General features: G+C 44.5%; 1 protein-coding gene across 2 annotated transcripts in view; it reads left to right on the top strand.

Annotated features, from left to right (window-relative positions):
• rnf43 (ring finger protein 43) overlaps positions 1-20637 on the top strand; it is a gene marked incomplete at its 3' end in the record, with an annotated part of 95082 nt that extends 74445 nt beyond the window's left edge. Inside the window, 7 exon segments of one of the 2 annotated variants that reach the window (XM_032533673.1) lie at positions 16172-16246; positions 16395-16529; positions 16637-16738; positions 16854-17024; positions 17120-17222; positions 17623-19131; positions 20509-20637. In XM_032533673.1, the coding sequence (XP_032389564.1) occupies positions 16172-16246; positions 16395-16529; positions 16637-16738; positions 16854-17024; positions 17120-17222; positions 17623-19131; positions 20509-20528 (2115 nt within the window). 2 annotated transcript variants of the gene reach the window in all.

The raw sequence follows: 20637 nt of genomic DNA, 5'->3' as shown, positions 1-20637 counted from the left end.
ACACGGGACTCACATAGTAGGAGCTGAAAAATAAAGAGCAATATTTTTTGCCATAATGTGTAATGTTGTAATTCCTTTTGATAAAATGGATTTTAGAAAATTGGTATAAAAAAAAAAGATTTCAGGAACCGGTATTGAAGGCACAGTATTAACCCATTCCTAGGTCTCCTTGTGTCGCTGTGGTGTAGGAACGTGGTCTGCTTGGCTTGGTGAGACATTTCTTGCCTTTGGGATAACGAGGTGAGGCTACACAAAGATAAGTGGAAGAGGAATTAAATGAACTTAATGCCAATGGTAGGAGCTTGACACCCATCCATCCATCACATGCCTTATTTGACAACACTTGCTGGCCCCAGGCTGCTGCAAACATCTTTTAGTTTATTACTAATCAATCGCATAGAGTTTAACCCACAGGTGACCAGTAGCATTTGAACTGCAGGTCTTTACAACTTTAAGACTCTTAGAAGTTACAGGCCTCGAGGTCGCAGCTTTACAAATGTCGCCTTGACCTGCAGCATTGTTGTCATTCAGCTGAGGTCAGTGCCGTCATCACTCCCACCAACGAGGGGGGAGTGATTTGCAGAGGGTCTGCTGCACTCTCTCCACTCATCCTGTCAACTTAAATAAGTGGACAATGCTCAGGCCTAAAGGTGCGTGCGTTAATTCCTGCGGCATCTGTCGGGATATTTTCAGTGTAACACGCCCCAGCTGCGGCTGCAGCTCTCGTCCGCATGTCTTGTCCTCGGTGGGGTTTCCTGCCCGGTGCCAGCGTTGCTAAGCTAAACATTGACTCTGAGCTGATGGCACAGCAAACTGTCCTCCCCACACGTACGTCCAATCTGGAAGATGTGTTGTTTGCTTTGAGAGGTGGTGTTTTCAGATGCTGGCTCTCTTTTCCCGGCAGCTGGCGATTAGCAGCTTGTTGCTCTCCCTTTCTCACTTTTATGCTCTTCCCTTTTTCTCTCCCCTCACTGCAATGCCACTGGCTCCGCAGAGTCACTGTAGGCACGCTGGGCGAACACCGCCTTCTCTGCTTCGGCAGTCCAATTTGAGCGTGTCGACAGCAGCACCGCAAAACTTTTATACATAAACAGTGAGATGTCTACAGTGCCGCTCGCTGGGAAGTACCTCTCCAAAATAGAAGCTGTCGGAATAACACCTGCGTGTGTATATGTGCGGATCGCAAACTATGTCCCTCTTAACAAGTTCCGACTAATATTTTGTCCAATATTTTGTTTCCAATGCAGTCTCACTTTCCTCTCAGCATTTTATCACAATAAAAAATAGGCAGATCCTTTCCTACACTGTAAAACTTCAACCAGGAATGTAGTGGCATCAATTAATCTTTTGTCACATGTTATACGTTTTATTAATTTCAAGCAAGGATAAGATATTTTTATAAACATTAAGAAAGTCAGTCAGTCCTCATGTCCATGATTCTCATCTAACAAGGTGGGAGAAGTTGTGCATGTTAACTTAATAAAGTGGCTTCAACAGCAGAAATATCTGTCAGAACTGAGACCCTGACTGACTGAACATCAGCAACGCTAATTATTCAAATTAAGTTCCGTTAACTCACATTGTTAGAGCAGCAGGGAGACGGCTTGATGTTGAACCAGTTGAAAATGTTTTACAGCGTACTATCGCACAAATGAGCTCATTTACACAGAAAACACTGACATCATCTCAGTTTGAAAGCAATAATGGTTTAACCCTTGTGTTGTCCTCCCGGGTCAAAAACGGACAGAGATTTGACATTTTTGTCCCTTTTTCCACTTTTTTTTTAGTTTTCACTACCACCACCTTACTAGCACTAGTTTTACACTACTTTTTGGAATGCATGGTCAATAATAACCTACTATTTGAGTTAAAGAAGCAAAGTTTTTGAATTATTTTGACTGATAGTTAAGATCAGAGGAATGAAAGTGATCAATTGTATTAGCATTTTTTGTGGTAATTTGGTTCAAAAGAAAGCCACATTTCAGATATAGACATTTTTTAAAGGGGTCAAATTTAACCCGAGGACAACTGGAGGGATAAAGTCTAGTGACGCCGGATCCGTCCTGTAGGAGAAATGAAAAATGAACTTTCTTTACTTTGTTATTGGGCACACATGACATATGAACATGCATAAACACTATATATTTGCCTACAGCATGCAAGCATTTACGCATGCAAGGCGGCTTATCTGCTCTCTCAGGGCGGGCACGACACCTTCTTGCAGGTCTGCTACTGTTATTGGAGAATGCCAAGTGCTTGCGTCTCAAGGCGTTTAGATTAGGGCGCCACATCTCTCACTTGTCATTTCAAAGGGAGCGTACCGAGGTCAGGGTTTCATCAGGCTTTCGTCTTCGCAGGTGAAAAACGCTGCCCTAAAAATAGAACACCGTGTCATGCTCATAAATAAATAAATGATACCATATTGTGCCAAATTGCTGTTATTAAAATGTTGACACCTTCAGCTGTCTGCAAAGGGGGAGGAGTTGGGACGGAATTGGAGTGTTAGGAGATTTTGACGTTTGTGCACTTCCTTAGAAGTTCAGATTTTTGGCATTACCGGTCAGAGTTCATCCTAGGTTCTCACTGTGCCTGGAGAGCTCAAGATGTTTTTCCACACAGGGATGGTAAATAGGATCTTATGATGAGTGCTTAATGGCCCTCCAGTTACAACCGTACTATATCACTGCCTCTCCCCGATGAATGAGGCGTTCATAGGGCAGTAACTTATTATTACAGCAGTATTAGTCCTTTGATCTTGCAGCAGTTTGAAACCCTGGAGTTTTTTAAGGGGGGTGGCTTGTCAAAATAGCTTTGCAAAAGGGATCGGGCCTGGTCTTGCCCCGGCAATGGGGAGAGTAGGCCTGGAGGTGTGCAGAGGCACCCGCGTGCTGGAAAACCTGACTACAGAGGCATCACACTGCAGTCTCACGGACCTTTGAATGATCAAAGAAATGATTATCTTATATTTGTAACAAATATGTGGTATTTGTGTTGGGTTCCTCAGCAAGGAGAGTTTGATGCTTGAATTGAGAAAGAGAAAGCTCAGTTTTGGCTTCACAGACTGTATGAAAAGTGGGGCCCCGAATGTGAAGGTGCTGCTTTTGAATCCCTGCTCAAAAACACGAGATGTCATTCTCAGCCAGGACATTCCTCTATTAATGACTAAGGCGACTGGTAAGCCCAACGGTGAAACATGAAGAGGTAGAGGAGAAGGGAACAGAAAGCAAGACAGAGTCAGAAAGGTGGAAAGGTGAATGGGTTGATTCAGAGGAGTGGCAGGCGAGGCCAGAGGGCGACCCGCGCTAGTCATGTCTGTCTTGTGCTTCAAAGTCGGGTCAGAAACAGGACTGTTGACAGGAAAATTTGTTGCTTTGATTTGACTCTTTCACGTCTTTCTCCTGGCTTTTTGTTGCCTCCGGTCCTGCTCTGCTGCTCACATTCCCCCCTGTTTGCCTACCTAATTCTCTTTCCACCCTCCCACCCTCCATCGGTGCGTCTGGCACATCCCAGTTCTCATTGTGCAGGCTGAGCCGCTGGCCTTCTTTAAGATCTGCATTAGAATGTTGTTTTTATATAGCAGCAAGCGGAGGCATGTGGAGTCTCTTTTGAACTGCTCGGCAAACAGATGGAGGTTTTCACGCTGCCTTTATGAGATTAAGTGAAACATTCCCATAAAAAAAGACATCTCCCTGTGTCCCTCCACTGTCTCAATTTCGCTCTGTCTCTTTCTTTTTTTTCTGTCTTCGTCTCTGCCTCTTTTGCTTTCTCTCTACTTCTTTTTTTATCTGGCTCGCCTCAGGCTTGGGCAAGGGCACACCGCTGCTGAAATTGAAGTGGAAAGTAGACAGGTTTGTGTTACAGATTACTACTTCCCCAGGCAAGCAGGCGAGCACAGAGCATCTCCCAGGGTTTACAGCAAACCGGCAAACAGGTCTTGTGAGTCCGACACTGCAGACGAAGGGAGTTCTTGTTTCTACTCTGCAGTATGAACCTGTTTAACTCTGACTCAGGTAGGTTAGTGCCAAGCGCCCCCCTCCCCCCACAATTCCCCCCACCTCCCCTGTCTGCTTTGGCTTTTAACAGGGGTTTGACAAAACAGATTCCCAGGGCAAACAGTGAGGCTCTGCAGTAAGTCATTCACTAGGATACAATGAGAGTATTTAGACTTTTTGCATGGGGTAAATGCCTAATAGCAATCAAGCATTTGAAATTTTGTGATTTAAAATAATTATTTTTTATATTGGCCCACATTTCATGAGAAAATAATAATAAAGCTTGAATTTTTAAAGTGCCTGTTAAGGGACCCAAGGAGGCTTTACATGACGGCAGAACAAGTAACGCAAGAACAGAACAAACAAAATTAATTAATAATGTGAAGTTTTTTTTTAAAATATATATTATCCATGGTCAACATAAGATCTTCTCTCGTCGGCGACTTTGCTGTGGACCATGGACTGGAAGTTTTACCCCACGGCCCGCTCACTGAGATCCTCTCAGCAGCCTACTGCATGTCATAGTGGGAACACCTTTTATGAGATGACTATAACTTTAATGTCCTTTTTTTTGTTTGTGAAGTGACCTTGGGTGTCATGAAAGACGCTTTAAATAAAAAGTATTATTATGGTTCTTTAGAGATTTCTGCCTGGAGAGAGCTCCAGAGGGTTGGGGCCGCCACACTGAGTCTCTGTCCTTGAAAGTCAGCAGGTTGGTGTGGGGAGTGGGGAGTCGGGAGAAGATCCATGTCTGAGGACCGGAGGTTCCAGGACAGGGTGTAGGTGATGAAGGAGGTCTGATAAGTACTGTAGGGTGAGTGTGTGAAGGGATTTGTAGGTGAGGGGACGAGGATTTTGAATGTGATACGTGACTTGACCGGGGACCCAGTGAAGGTGGATGAGGGTGGGACTGATGTGCTGCCAGGGCTCAGTGCTGGTAGGAACCAGAAGGTGAGAGGAAGGTGTTTTAGAGGCCTAATAACATTCAGAGAAACACACTTTGTACACCGTCTAACCCCTTTTTGGTGGTGAATACACATCATGGTGTGAACAGGTTTGAATGACCCACATGGTACAGTAGGTAATGCATGTCATGTTGGATGTCTGTTGGACGGCTAGCGGAAACACACATGCTAGTGTTGTAATTTAGATAGATAGATAGATAGATAGATACTTTATTCATCCCGTAGGAAATTTTAGATAATTGACAATTTAGTGCTTCTTACTTGAGTATTTCCATTTGATGCTATCTTATATGTCTACTTCACTACATTTATATAGGGATCATGTATTGTACTTTGCACATCACTGTTTATTTGACAGCTATAGTAATGACACTGCAAGTTAGCAATTTGAAATCTCTTATCGTATTGTGAAACATGATGCATCGTTAAAATAGCCAGCAATATATGAAATTGTTGCAAAGCCCCACCTCAAGCAGTGACAGGACTCTTCTTTACTGATTCTCCACAGTCAGAATGTAATGCATCATGTTTGGAATAATCACTCAAAAATCAAGCACTTTTCAAACTTTATTCGGGTCTAGGGTTACCTCATTTACAGACAGTGTGTTCAATTGTCCCTGTGCTGGTTTTTTGTACGTGTTGTGTGTGTGTGTGTGTGTTTGCTCTGCAGAAAGACACGGCTTAATGCACGGCCTGTTCCAAGAATGAATTCCTGGAGGCTTACAAGAGCTGTTGAATGAGATGGAGGGCTCAGGGCAGGAATGATGGGAGGGGAGGAGAGGAGGGAGGAGGCTGCTCTATGCTGTAGGAGGAGGGTGGTCAGGCTCTCACTTACAGTCCTGATTAAATAACAGGATGCTTTATGAAAACAAGAACATTATCTGCCTCTTAAAAGGCCAGAAAATGCCCTCTAATTGGCTTCCCCCGAGTCCCCCTCTGTGTAGCTGCCCGATGGTGAGAGAAAAAAAACCTACGCCATGCAAGGGCCACAAACTGAGAGACACTTTCTCTCCCTCCTCTAGTTATACCCTCATCACTTCTGTAGGAATGTATCAACATACCGATACCAAGCCTACAAAAAGGGTGCCTTTTTCTACTCAAAGGAGGATTATTCCGACCTGAATCTCTTGATAGTGCAATACAAACAATAAAAAAGATAGTGTCTCCTCTGTGGGAATCGGGCAGTTTCTCATGTGGCAACTTTCACAGCTGAGGTTTTTCACAAAATGTTTGGAGAAGTGAGAAGAAAGCGTCAGAGGTGGGGTTGGGCATGTTTGTGTTCCCCGTACATCCAGAGATCTAACCCTCTCTCTCTTTACATCTCTTTCACTGCCATGTCACCCAGGGGCTTTACCTAATTATACGTATTACAGTCAACTGCTGCCATGATTTAAGTGTATCTTGATAGTTATGGCTGTAATTAATTTGAGAAGTACTTCATGTGCTTACACACCTTTATAGAGATGGTTCAGTGTAGCGGCGCTCAATGTCAGGAATAACTGGAAATGTCAAAAAATAAGTTGTTTTTAAGTGAATAGATACCTTTACAGAGATCCGTCCCCCCTGTTTTTAGTCTCTGTGCTAAGCTAAGTTAACCATTTCCTGGCTCTTGCATACATTTAGCATACAAAGATGAGAGTGGAATCAACTTCTTTTTTCACACTCATCAAGAATTTCCCCAAACTGTCAAACTATTCCTTTAAGAAGCAGCACAGCTTGTAGTTTCTGTTAGTGAGGCTGTTTTTAAATCAAAGTGTTCACTTTTTCCCTTCTTCCAGACATGGTTAGTGGCTGTTAACCCTCCCAGTGCCCGGGCATCGGGCTGGTTGAGTTTAAAGAATAAAATGGGTTGCATGTGCGCAAAGGAGTCGGGCCTCTGGGCTCCATCATCACGGCTCACAGCCACATCATCCTCATCTCCCCCCCCCCCCCCCCCCCCCCCCCCCCCGCCCCCAGGCTACAGCCTCCTTTGATGTTTCGAGGATGTGTTTAGCGAGCGATGGCGTATCAGTTGACATTGGTCTTTCTGTCACCCTGTGCTTTGCATTGCAAATGTGTGTCACGGTGTAGCAGGGGCCTGCTAACGAGAGGGCGAGAGACAAGGGATGGCAGAGAGAGAGAAGAGAGAGAGAGAGGGAGGGAGGAGGGAGGGAGGGAGGAGAGGATGGGCGGCTGACCTCTCTTACCTCCAGACACACAGTCAGGTTCTAAACTTTTTCCAGTGTGTCTCCTTATCTGCTTGAGAACGGTGGCCCCCCATGTTCTGGATTCAGTGCTTCGAGTGTGTGTGTGTGTGTTGTGTGGTGTTGTGTGTGTGTGTGTGGTGTGGGTGTGTGTGTGTGTGTGTGTTGTGTGTGTTGTGTGTGGTGGTGTGTGGTGGTGTGTGTGTTAGGAGAATGGGAGTTATTGTAGGAGGAGGAGGAGTGTGTGTGATTCGGCCCAACCTCCTCAGACTCATACCTTTCCTGAGAGCATAAAAATCTGCTCACCTGCCCCCCCCCCCCCCCCTCCTCTTCATACATTACTCCCCCCAGCGGCCCCACATCAAAGTACCCCTGTGAGTAATGGATACCCAGCAGGGCCACACCCTTCCCTCCTCCAACCAACTCAGCTAGCGGCGAGCACCCAGCAATCACACAGCACACACACGGCAATTATTCACACACAATTGGACTTAAATATATACTGCTTCAAAGCTAGGTAAACAATATTTAAAGCAAAGCTGTGTAGTTTTGGTGATTTGAATTTACCAAACTGTTTCAACATTTATGTAAGTGACAATTAGGATACTGGTGTGGATTGCAGGACCCATTCAATTTTGAAATCTATATTTGCAAATATTAATTATTAAAATCAAAAAAATCAAGTGAATTTTTGACACCATCCTCAACCGAATGAGTACCACTGTTGGACAACACACTTGTGAACATGAAATCAGTGTAACAGGCACTACTACAGTGAGCTGCTTGGACACACACAACTACAAATGAATACATATATGCTGCTCATGTAGTCATGTTTATTTTTGGAACATTTTCATTTTTTGAGGTCATCTGCTGTGCAGTGATTCGTTTTTATTGACCACGCTAAAGATTATGTTTTAGGCTTTTCTGCCTTTAATTTTTGACAGGACACTTAAGTGAGAAAGGGGAGAGACATGTAGGAAATAGTCACAGGTCAGATTTGAAACCTGGACCTCCGCATCTGGGGCATAAACATCTCAATACATGCATAAACCTCTCAATACATGCATAAACCTCTCAATACATGCGCCTATACTGAGCCAACCAGGCCACCTATCTGTCTATCTCTATCTGTCGCCCTTTAGTACGAATATCTTAAAAACTACGCAATTTGTGTTTAGTGTTAAGTATTAAATGTTAGCATGCTAACACATTAAAGTAACCCTGTTAACATGATCTCCATTAGCTTGTGAGCATTGTCATTGTCAACAATCTTCCAGGGACAAATGATTTTGATGTCTCAAAATCATCTGTCTCTAAACTGGCCAGTAGACAAATCTCCAAACTATCTGTGAATTCCATTAAATCTCCGGTGGCCTAAAGACAAGAAAATCCTGTAGACTTTGATGGGTTGAGTAACTTAACATGAAACTGGATTCCCAGTTAAACACAACACAATGCCCCACGCCACACACGCTATTATCACCCCCGGCCCTCGCCCCCGTCTGCTCCTCATTTAGCCATGCGGCGTGTCCCAGTGCCTCAGTAATGGTTCCAGTGTGCCGGGCCAGTCAGGAGAAATGACAGAGCAGAGAGTCGGCCTCAGACCTGTAGGCCCAGAGCTCTGTACTCTGTCATTAGACACTTTAATGCAGCGGCAGCACCACCACAGCCTGCTCGCCTCACTCCTCTCCCTCCCTCTCGGCCCTCCTCTGTTCTCTCTACCTCTTTCACTCTCACTCCTTATTCCCACACATATTATTCCAATGTGTAATTTACTCACGCGCTGAATGAAGTGGAAAGTCACGCTGCGAAAAGAAAAGTTAGATTGAGTTAAACAGGGTTTAACAGAGTCTAGTTGCATGTTTTAAAGAGACAGGAAGGGGTTTTTGGAGGCCGAGGAACATTAACAGGTTCAAGGCAGTGGGTACGAAGTGTGTGGTGGTTTTCACTTTGAGAACAGTCATGTTAGGTTGAAATTGAAATGTCTTACTTGCTAGTTGCACTGATGAAAATGTCTGTCCTAACACTCATTAAAATATGGTTCCAATTCAAAACCTATTATTATTTTCTAGAAACAGTCATTTTCTTGTTACTAGTGCTCTGCCGTGCTTTGTTCTGTCTTATTTTATACAAAAACTAATTTCTAGAAAATTCCTGAAACAAAGGAAATGCCGGCCACTCCTGGAACAAGTAAAATTATCTCACTCCATTGTCAGATTTGTTCCGGTGTATATATAATTAAAAAAAAATGGATGGCTCAATATGAGAAGAATGACTTACTCAGCCAGGTATGTTGCTGCTGTGTGCTCACAGCTGCAGATGTTTGACTTTAAAGTTCGTATGTAGCGCCCCAATTACTAATTTAAATAAAATCTGCTGTCAGAGGTTAAGGAGCTACTGGGTCCCACTTGGACCCTGAATCTAGTTCTGTAATCATAATGGTTCAAATAATATAGCAGATGTTTCTCCATGGCAAGACTGAATGTGTCTGTGTGTAATATTCTCTCGTTATTGCCCTCTCCCTTGTCTCTCCGTTACGTTGGAACATGGCTTCAGATGAAGGGGATTCGCGCTCCGGATCGGATTGGCCCCGCTGTGCCATCCTCACCACATTAAAACTCACGACAAACACTGAGACCTTAACAGGCAAAGCCAGCTTGTCAGGCGACGGAAAAACCTTGGCACGGCCCTTATGTGAAATGAAGACATCAGAGCGGCGTAGTTTGACTCTGCCCCGTTGACCACACACTGTGATGCCAGGCCCTGGCTCTCAGACCACACTTTGCCAGGGATGTAAACAAACAGTGCTGGCTGGCCCCAAGCAGGCCACCCAATGCCGGGGAGGGCAGATCAGTGGCTCCATGTGGTGGTTGTGCAAGATGAGCTGGGGTTAATACTGCCGTTAGCCAAATACTGCTCGTACTAAGCTGGAACACAGATCCTTAATTGGTGTATCTGTGTGAATCATTTGCTCCTTTCCACTTCAGGAGGTGTTGCAATTTAAAGCCAATATGTGTACAACTTTCATGAGATCATAGCATCTTTTGAATAATTCTTCTAAGGGCTTCTGAAGTTTTTGTCCATAGAAATGGGAGATACTGTTGATGACAATTGGTGCTGAACATGTGGTGTTTTCTGCCTCAGTGTCCTCCGTAAGAGAAGCAGTTAGACCAAAAGGTTGTCACAAGGTCTGCTTACTTGGTAGTACTCTTTTACTTAAGTTTGGAGTACGTGTACTCACATCGATAAGACCCTTGAGGAAAATTTGTGAAACTTGGCTATATAAATAAACTTGACTAGACCAGAAAAGTAACTAAATTTAGTATCCTAAAATATGCTGATGCAGCCTACGATATTGTCCCTCAATGTAACACATAAAGGAATTGCGCTGGGGGAGATACAGCTTCAGAGAAGTCTTGGAAAACAAACTATTAAGCATTGAATACTTTGAAAAAACTTTCTTTTTGAGAAATTTTAATTGCAAAGGCACTCCAAAGTCAAAGTTTGATTGGCGTCTGTGGCATGTGCATTTATTTCCTTTTTTTACAACATTTATTTCCTGTAGGCTAACTGTAACAACAACATACTGTGACAGATAGTATATTGTACAAATTGTATAAAACCAGTATATAGACTTGAGATGAAGCTGGAGTGTGTTTTCTAGAATTTCTACACATAGTGCCCTATAAGATATAGATAGATATTTTTGCTTTTGCAGATTTGTTTCAGTTTCAGCACCCTGGAATGGTGCATGCTGGCTCACTGTCAGGCTGTCGTGTCTTACTGGGACACTTGAATTGACGGAGACATTGTTATGGTTGTATGATGTTATTGTTAATTGGACAATTCCGCTTCCATCTGGAACAAGGGGGTAAGCCTATGGAGCCATTTTGATGCTAATAATAAGCCATCACCTGCAGTTAGCATCCCATTGACTGCCATTCATTTTGGCACCACTTTGACAGCGAATAACTTTACATCTGAAGCGTTTAAAGACTCTAATTGTCCGTTGTTTATTTCTCAAGAAACACAACAATGTATTAAAGGCTCCATTAGCTTGTAGCCCAAGTTATTGCTCCGCGGCTGATGTTTTTATAAAAATAGGCATACAATTGTGTCATAACCACGCGATTTACTGTTGCACAGTAGAGGGATTACCATACAGGAGAAGCTGGCAGACAGTTTGGATTTACATCCGCTGTTTAGGTTTGATTACTAATGTTAATTAGCATGTTAGTTAGCAGTAATCAGCCTGTGCCTATGTTATCTCCTAACATATACCTACCTCTCCGTCTCTGCTGATTGGGAATGATTGAGATTTCTCTTGCACAGCTACCAGAAGACTTACAGCTTTCAGACAGGTTGCTCATGTCACACAGCATCTTCAAGCTCAGTTGGAGGCTGCGCAGTAACGCTCAGCGTCACCAGAAAAGAGCTTCTAATAGACTTTACTGGTGTCCGTCCAGAGAAACAGGATCTGTTGGTCCATTTCTTTAACTGTCTATGGGACCGAAGCGGGAAAAGTTACATAGTGTTTCTTTAATGTTGCTAATTACACACATGCTTTTCCTACAAGTCAAAATGTCTTGTGAAAAAGGCTCAGTATTAAGATCGGATTACATACAATTTTACATTGTAGTTGCATTTCTCTGGTCACCATAGCTGCAAGAAACGGATAAGACCGTAAGTAATGTCTGTGTTGCATGCATACCTGTTGGGTTGTACCTGTGTGACCTCACACACAGTGGCTTTCTAGCTCCGTGCCCTCAGGTGTGTTTATATGTGTGACAGCTTGCTGTTGCAACAGTAAAAAGCTCTCCACTATCGGCTGCTACCCATTCACCGGCCTTTTCTAAAATAATTACATCCTGTTTTGCAAAAAACGCAGCAAAACTTCACCCGCGTTTGCCTGCACTCTCCATCCAAACGCAATCAGTGTTAAAAGCCGACCATTGTGGCCTGCGCATTGTTTGTTAGTTTCTCAGCGATGACGTCTTCACTGTATACCTCTGTAAACCACAGTCATTTCCGATGCTGCGATTTTTAACTGTCCATGTTTACTCGAATACCAAATAGTGTTGAAACACGTGTCAAGTTGCACCTCATGAAGACGGGTGTTTGCCTAACCACAGTGATGTCTGTTTCAGTTCCAACCATAACAAACCTGGAGATGTTGAAACGCTCGTGCTGGCAGTCCCTGTTTAACTTGTCTCGTTAGCGTCAGAGCTTTTCATTGCACCATTAAAGGATAAAAATATCTCCTAATAATCGTGTAATGAGATCTCTCAGGCCTCTTCTGGATCTGTAGAGACGTATGGCTTTGGCATACACACTGTGGTATCACTACTGTTAAAACTGAGATATAATAAGACCACAGCAGCAGTCATTTGAGAAATAAATTATCATATATTCTTGAACTGTAGGAGACTATTTAAAACTACTACTACTGCTAATGTGTGTTGGACAACGGTAGCGGACTTCCCTGCATGTATTACCACGTTTAGAGGATGTATGGGCTCAGTGCTGCGTGAGGGAACTTTTGAACCCCAGGTAAAGCAAATTCCCACATGTTAAAGATCCAGCTTCTCTTTTTTTCTCTCCTATGTGACCGCACCCCATTTAGGCCCATGCACGTACTACAATTACTGTTCCGATGGAACGGGGGAAAGGCTGTTGCACCAGAGCTGGAAGCCAGATCAGAGAGGATATGTAATTTTTTTTTATTTGGCCTCTTCCTGACCGTCAATACTATGACCACCAGCGGTTCTGCGGTACAAAGTTGTTAACTCTCAACCGCACGCTTCATTTTGCACAATAACACACACATATATAGTGCACGCACGCTCACAGATTTGCTTTTTTTGCACACATTGCTTTTAACTCATGATCGGCAATAAGTGTAGGAGTGGTACGCCGGTTTATTTCTTGTCATGCATTGAGTTTGTCTTTTTGTTGTAAAGTGATCTGGGTTCAAAGCTGCCACTCCACAAAACACCTTTCCCATTAACTTGATTAATGGATCAACCGAGGGATGTTTTTACCTGAATGTCTTTGTAAATTGTCTCCGTGCCCTGGGCTGCGAGCAGTAGGCTAGAAACCACTGTTTATTGTTGTGTTTGACCCGGGTGATTAGGTGTTTAAACTTCTGTATCTCCCCCCCCCCCCCCCCCCCCCCCCCCCATTAAGTGCTGGCAGATGCCAGACGCTTGGGAGCATGTGCTGAGATACTGATGAAAAGGCTGCCATTTGTTTTCTCGTTGTCTTGCGGTGATGCTCGTGAAAGCATTTCTGGGCTTTTTTTAGGGCACGTTGGTAAAAAAACAAAAACAGAAGAAGAAACTCAGAGAAATCTTTGTAACAATGTGCCTGGGTGATGATGGTGGCTGTGTCCCCTTAGGTCTACAGTGCATTTAGGATGGAATGGCCACACAGTGTGTTCTCTTTAATGTAAATGGACTGTTCTTATATAGCGCTTTTCTAGTCTCAATGACTACTCAAAGTGCTTTTCCATAGGAACCAGTCCCCATTCACACACATTCACACACTGTGGCCGAGGCTGCCGTACAAGGTGCCACCTGCTCTTAAGATACACTCACACACATTCACACACCAATGGGGCAGCATCGGGGGCAACTCGGGATTCAGTGTCTTGCCCAAGGACTATTTGACACGGGACTGCAGGGCCAGGGATCGAACCAGTACATTTACTTGACACTTATAGTTACTAGTTACTTTTTACATAAAAAAAACTGATTAGTTTATACAAATTATATGATGCAGTACTACACTACTAATTTACCCAGTAGTATACAAAGTATCTGAAATTGGCTTCACATTGACAAATTACAACAATAAACTACTCTTACATGTATACATGTTAGTGATCAAGTCAGAACAATATATTCTATTATATAACACTTTGAAAGGAACCACTCATGCATAATGAGTGCTTTTACTTTTTATACTTAACGTACATTTTGCTAATAATGCTAATGTACTTTGACTTAAGTAACATTTTGAATTTGGTATTCCTACTTTTACTTTTGTAAAGGACCTGAATACTTCTTCATAAGTTCACTGATGTGCCGCCATGCTTTCTTTCTTTTAAAAATATTCTTTCAGCTTTAAAATAACACACTGTAAAATGACATAATGAATAAATGCAGGACACTTTCAGAGCATAGTTTGAATGCAAAATCTCCATCATCAACTTTTGCATGCAAGGCTGATGCCCCAACCGTTTCCTTTCATTCATTACACCGTTTTATTTCACTCAGTCAAATAATCCTCCAGTATTTTTTTTGGCAACATGTTTCCAACATTAGGAAAAAGGTTTAGATCAGGCAGCAGGGTTGTGCTGTGGCCTTCAGATTCCTGCGTACACACTTTTTATTCAGTGTGTGGCTTCCAGAGTCAGGTGGAAAAGTGGCAGGAGGAGCTGTACTTTGGTCTGTGTTGCCTGAGCTCAGTGCATGACTGCCATCTAGTGATGGCTCAACACACTAAATGGACTGGTGTGGTCCTCTACAGCAGTGGTTCCCAACCAGGGGTACATGTACCCAGAGGTAGTCTATATCCTTCACGTTCTAAATGGGATTGCTAAGGAAATTTAGCTGGATGCATTTTCAGTTTCCTTCTGCTTTCTTTGTGTTGGAGTGGATTTCTGAGGACTCTGGTTACCTGGTCCTCAGATCTCTGCAGGGTAAATCCAGACAGCTAGCTAGACTATCTGTCCAATCTGAGGACTATGGTTACCTGGTCCTCAGGTCTCTGCAGGGTAAATCCAGACAGCTAGCTAGACTATCTGTCCAATCTGAGGACTATGGTTACCTGGTCCTCAGGTCTCTGCAGGGTAAATCCAGACAGCTAGCTAGACTATCTGTCCAATCTGAGGACTATGGTTACCTGGTCCTCAGGTCTCTGCAGGGTAAATCCAGACAGCTAGCTAGACTATCTGTCCAATCTGAGGACTATGGTTACCTGGTCCTCAGATCTCTGCAGGGTAAATCCAGACAGCTAGCTAGACTATCTGTCCAATCTGAGCAGAGTTTAGCACTGCCCTTGATTCTGATTGGTTTAAAGAAATGCTATTAAACTCTGAACCCGTTTTTATCCTAATCCCGAATGCTATGTGGAGTAGCCCTCCTTCAGCACGCTTTGCACGAGGGTCTGGCAAAGCGAGACTAACCCAGAGGGTACTTTTACAGTTGCCAGGGGGTACATGGAAAGATTAAAAAGTAGATCAGTTCATTTGAAAAAAAATTAGGATTTGATTAAAAGACTATATCCAACATATTAACATTGAGTCAACTGTAACACCTAAACAATAGTGTTGCAGTCATGGAAGAGTGTGTAGCTGAAAGTAATCGATAGTAAAGGTACCGTACTTCCATTTACAGTATTTTATGTATTCGCTCTAAAATACGAAACAATTTAACACAACATAAGATAAAGTAAAAATACAGTCGTTTACTATTTACAGTACTTTAGTGGCCATTTTGTTAGGTTTTATTTACAGTAATGCTTCGAATACTGTGATTTCATCTGTAATACTTAGACTACTGTGATGTTGTATTGGCGACAAGGTTGTAATATAAACTTTACAGCATTCTACTGTAGAAATCCTATACAGTAGTGTTACTGTGAAATCTAAAGTAAATAACTGTAGATTTCACAGCCATTATTTACAGTGTACAGTATATCAGAATGGAGTTCATTACCATAATGAGTTACATATGTATGCATGTAATAATATATAAATTTGAAACATAGTGGTACGTGAGTTCAGCTTACATGCTGTGGGGGTACCTCATTCACTGATCTACATTATATTCATATGAACCGTCCGCTGTATAACAGGCCTCTGAAGGAGTGACGTTTTCTGTTGCGGGGTGACAAGCTTTCCTACTCAACATGTTTTTTTTCTTCAATTATTCACATCCCACGAGTATAAGAATCTCCTCCAAATGTCGTCGCTGTCTTACCGTTTTGTTTCCAACTGTCATCTCTCCTGTGTTGTCTCCTTCAGGCTCGCATGGCATTGGACAAAGGAGCTCAGGCTGTTATCTTCGATGTCAGTGACGATGCCAACGCTGCTGCTGAGGTCAGTGTGCAGCCACAGCCACCGCTGTATATTTATCTGTAAAATATGTGAGACAAAAAAAGCACACAGAAATGTCACACTCATATTTCTGTGTATTTCTCTCTCTCTCTCCTGCTTTGGTTTGCACAACACACACACACACACACAGCTGCGAGAAACCGACTCCCTTCCCCGTCCAGTCGTGCTGGTGGAGGCGGAGGATGCTGAGGAGCTGATGGGTTTGGTCAACAAGAACGAAGAGGCCAAAGTTCGTATTGAGATCATGGGGGAGCAGCCTACATGGGTGAGCAGTGAAACACATGGACACATTTCTCTGACTCTCCTTTGATTGGCTGGGTTCAAAGTAATGAAAGTATATAAATATTATGCTCTACTCTTCTCCCTTTGCAGCCACATTACGATGTGGGGATCCTGCTCACCATTGTCCTAGCTATTCTGACCATCGTCCTGATATTTGCTTTCCGCTACAAGTGCAAGTCCAACAGGACCTGGGTGAGTTGGTAGAAGTGTAAAGCTCACAGAGATGAGGGTGACAGTGGATCGTCTTCGTTTTGGATGCACGGCTCAGCTGGAGATTTTTTCTAACCCTCGCTGCTTGTGTGTGCAGGACTCCGTCCATCAGCAGACCATGCGGGCCATTAGTCGATTGGAGACCAAAACCTACAGCTCCCAGGGCTGCTCGGGCTCTCAGCACCACCAGGCACCCTGGGGGTCGGGCAGCAGCTCCAACTCGAGCCCTGTATGTGCTATCTGCCTGGAGGACTTCCAGGACGGCCAGGTAACAACAGAGAGTGCGAGGAACATAATGTAGATGTATCTGTCCTGGTCAGCTATTTATCATCACATATTATCTCCGTTTCTCTTTCATCCCAGCATTTGAGGATCATCTCCTGCGCTCATGAGTTCCACAAAGAGTGCGTCGACCCCTGGCTGCTACAACACCGCACCTGTCCCCTCTGTATGCACAACATCATGGGTGAGGAGAAGCTTATTTCCAGTCAAGAAGGTGCCCATTAGACTGAACAATTTCAAACTCAGGAAACCTTTTTTTTTTCTTCCACTTCAACATAATAACATTGTTATGAAGTTTAGTTTTCAATAACTTTTTATTCTCAAAATGAGGACCCTGATCATCTGGAAACATGTGGCTGTCTTTTCCATTCAGGCCACAATGCGGCAATAGAAGAATTTTAGTCAATTTCCACATTTTGACTATGGATTTTAATAGATGTACAGTTTTACTAATATAAATTTAGACATGTTAAACATCTGAATTTTAACCCATTTTGAATCTGCTAGGATAGGTTCTGTATTAATAGAAGTGACTGCAGTTTTCTGTATATTCTGACTGCTGCATTGGTCCCATTGGTCCACAGGGACGGAGCGGCAGCCCCAGAGGAACAGACTCCAGCAGAGTGTGGAGCAAAGCCAGAGTTTCCTTCACTCTCAGCCTTACAGCAGCCCACGCAACCACCCCTTCCCCCAGCACGCCATCCCCTTCTCCATGAGGCCCCACTATCCTCGTGGACCCTCTGGACATTATCCCACCCTGGGCCACTACACCAGCTCTTCTCCCATGGATGCCCAAACACTACGTTTCCTAACCAGCAGGCCGCTTGCGTCCGGCTGTGGGTACCACCTTCCTGCAGAAGGCCCAGGGAGGCCCCACAGGATTGGAGGTAACTGCAGGACTTCCACCCACCACTACGCATCACGTCGGCCCTGCCACAACTATAGGTCATCCTGTCCGGCCCAGCGCAGCGCATCCAGCTCAAGACTGCAGCACACGGCCTCCGTCACACAACAGCCGCGTGGAGCGCCGGCCCACAGCCGGCAGGACGACGCCAGCTGCTCGGGTGGCAGCTACCACACGGAACGCAGCGGGTACTTGGCCGATGGGCCCGCCAGTGACTCCAGCTCAGGACCATGCCACGGCTCCTCCAGCGACTCAGTTCTCAATTGTACTGACGTGTCCCTGCAGGGGGTTTATGGCAGCTGGTCCACCTTCCGTAGCTCTCTGAGCAGTGATTATGATCCGTTTGTGTATTACGGGCCAGGGCCTGGGCGCGCCCCTCGCAGGAACAGCCTGGAGGCCGATGCCCAGGCCCGGCCCAGGTCTCTGGATTCTGTGGTGAACAAAGCAGGCTGCCCCGAGGAGCAGCCGCAGACTGTGTTTAGCCACATCCACTTCCACCGCCACAGACACCACCACTATGAGGAGGGGGAGCACAGCCAGGGCCCGAGCAGAGGCTCGGACGAGGAGCAGGGGGGCGCTGCTGCTGCTGCTGCGGCACCTGCTCCTCTAGTCCTGGACAAAGACTTGCCTGTCTGCCCTCCTAAGCACAGCCCCTGCCAGTGCCCAAAGCCAGACCCCACAGATCGGCCAAGTCCTGGGACTGAGTGTCAGGACCATGACCTCAACAGCCCTGCAGGACCTCCTGTTTCCTGTCTGGTCCCATTACAGCTTCAACCCCACTGCTGCCATCAGGGGCACGGACACCCTCCCGCTCCTCTTGGGCGAGTGGGTGGCTGTGTGCTTGATGGGCCCTCCGTCCGCTTCCACCAGAGCCTAGATCTGCAGGACGACCGTAGCATCCACATCCACTACGGCCAGGGCCCGGGTTTCTGCTGCTCCCCTCCGGAGCTGCACCCTGCCTTGCTCCCCGTGCCCCTCATCCTGGACTCTGGAGGTATGGAGGACTGGCCTTGCTATGCCGGGGCCCATGTTGTGTGGCAAAAGCGGGTGCAGCAGGCCCGCTCAGAGCCTCAGCTCTTGGGGCCCGGGACCTCTATGGACAGGCCACCCTGCAGGTTCCAGCACGGCCCTGGTGCCGACCGCAACACAGACATTTGTTTGTACTGCCAAACACTACACTACAATCAGGGTGGGTGTCTCACTTTGTATCTTTAATAACATGACGATGACGGCGCTCAGGACACTTATCTGCCCTCTAAGAGGACTAAGTCTGAACCAGGGGCATATTTTGGTTATTATTAGATAGTAGATATAGATAGTTATCCTGTCTGCAGAACGGGCTAAAGGCATTAAACATACTTTTAAAAATACCGCGATAATACCAAAAACCGTGATCATTTTGGTCACTATAACCATGAGGTTAAATTTTCATACCGTTACTTCCCTAGTGATAATTCTGTACTCGCCAAATTAATTGGTGAGTTGTGGGAACACGGCAAAGTCGCTACAGCGCAGTTCAGAGCTGCATGATATGAGGAAAATATGTGATATGCAATAACGTTGTTGAATATTTGCGATAACAATATTACTTGAGATAAATGATCAGATATTAAAGTATTCCGCTAAAATACGACAAATTGCCTGTTCAATTTAAATCAAATGAAAAGAAATTATTTTCAACATTATTTTATTGAACAAATAGCACAAACTGAACATTAAAATTAAACATAAAATGCACCACAGGGCGCCCAGATAGCTCCGTTGGTAGAGCGGGCGCCCGTACATAGAGGGTTACTCCTCGACGAGGCGGGCCAAGGTCATTCCCCCCCCATTCTCTCCCCTTTCATGTCTTCTGCTGTCCTATCAAAATAAAAGCGGAAAAATGCGCCCCCCAAAAAAATCTTTGGAAAAAATGCACCACTAAAAAAGAATGAAAGTTACATTTTTAAGTGCAGTTTTCTACTGATGTTTTCATTCAACTGACACAAAAAAATCGATTTGAATTGATTGTTTTTTGCGATGTGTCACATGCTTTTGCATTTTGCAATGTGTTGTGCCAGTTTATGTCACAATGACGATAAAAGAAAAAACATATATTGTGCAGCCCTAGCGCCCAGTTGGACCGGGCAAGAACCGAGCAGTCAGATGATCTGACGGGTTAACAAGTCAACAGTTTAGCCAGATCTTATTTGGGGGTTAAACTGCAAGTGAGCAACATCTGAAATGTCACAAATAAAGAGTTCCAGTAAATACGGAGAGTACAGAGGGTCAGAATTGAGTCAGTATGCGATCAGTGCTCAAAATGGACAGTTTGGGTAAAAATTGTGTTTCCTCTTTCAAATCCGTTCGACTCACCTGTTTACAATCTGTATGTTCATCTGACTGCTTGTCTGATTTGGTAAGTACTTTGTTTCTATTACAAATACTATAGGATGGACGGAGAATATACAAACATAAGCCCTGGGGGGAAAAAAACTGGAGTGATTCTTTGTTTCTGTATTCTTTGTTTCTCTTTGGATTATTTTTTTAAAGATGACTGGAGCTGTTTTTGTGTCCCCAGGATCAGAAGAGGAGTCTGGCGTGTGAAAACTTGTTGCATCCCCGTTATCCCGCTGCTACACCGGAGCCAGAATGGACAAGCCTCTCGTTTCTTCCACATAATTCCACCAGCAATGCCTTGGTTCAGCCGATTCCC

The sequence above is a fragment of the Etheostoma spectabile genome, chromosome 13 (genome assembly GCF_008692095.1).
Source record: "Etheostoma spectabile isolate EspeVRDwgs_2016 chromosome 13, UIUC_Espe_1.0, whole genome shotgun sequence".
Lineage (NCBI taxonomy): Eukaryota > Metazoa > Chordata > Actinopteri > Perciformes > Percidae > Etheostoma > Etheostoma spectabile.
Note: the sequence above shows the minus strand (reverse complement) of the source record. Positions and strands in the feature narration are given on the sequence as shown.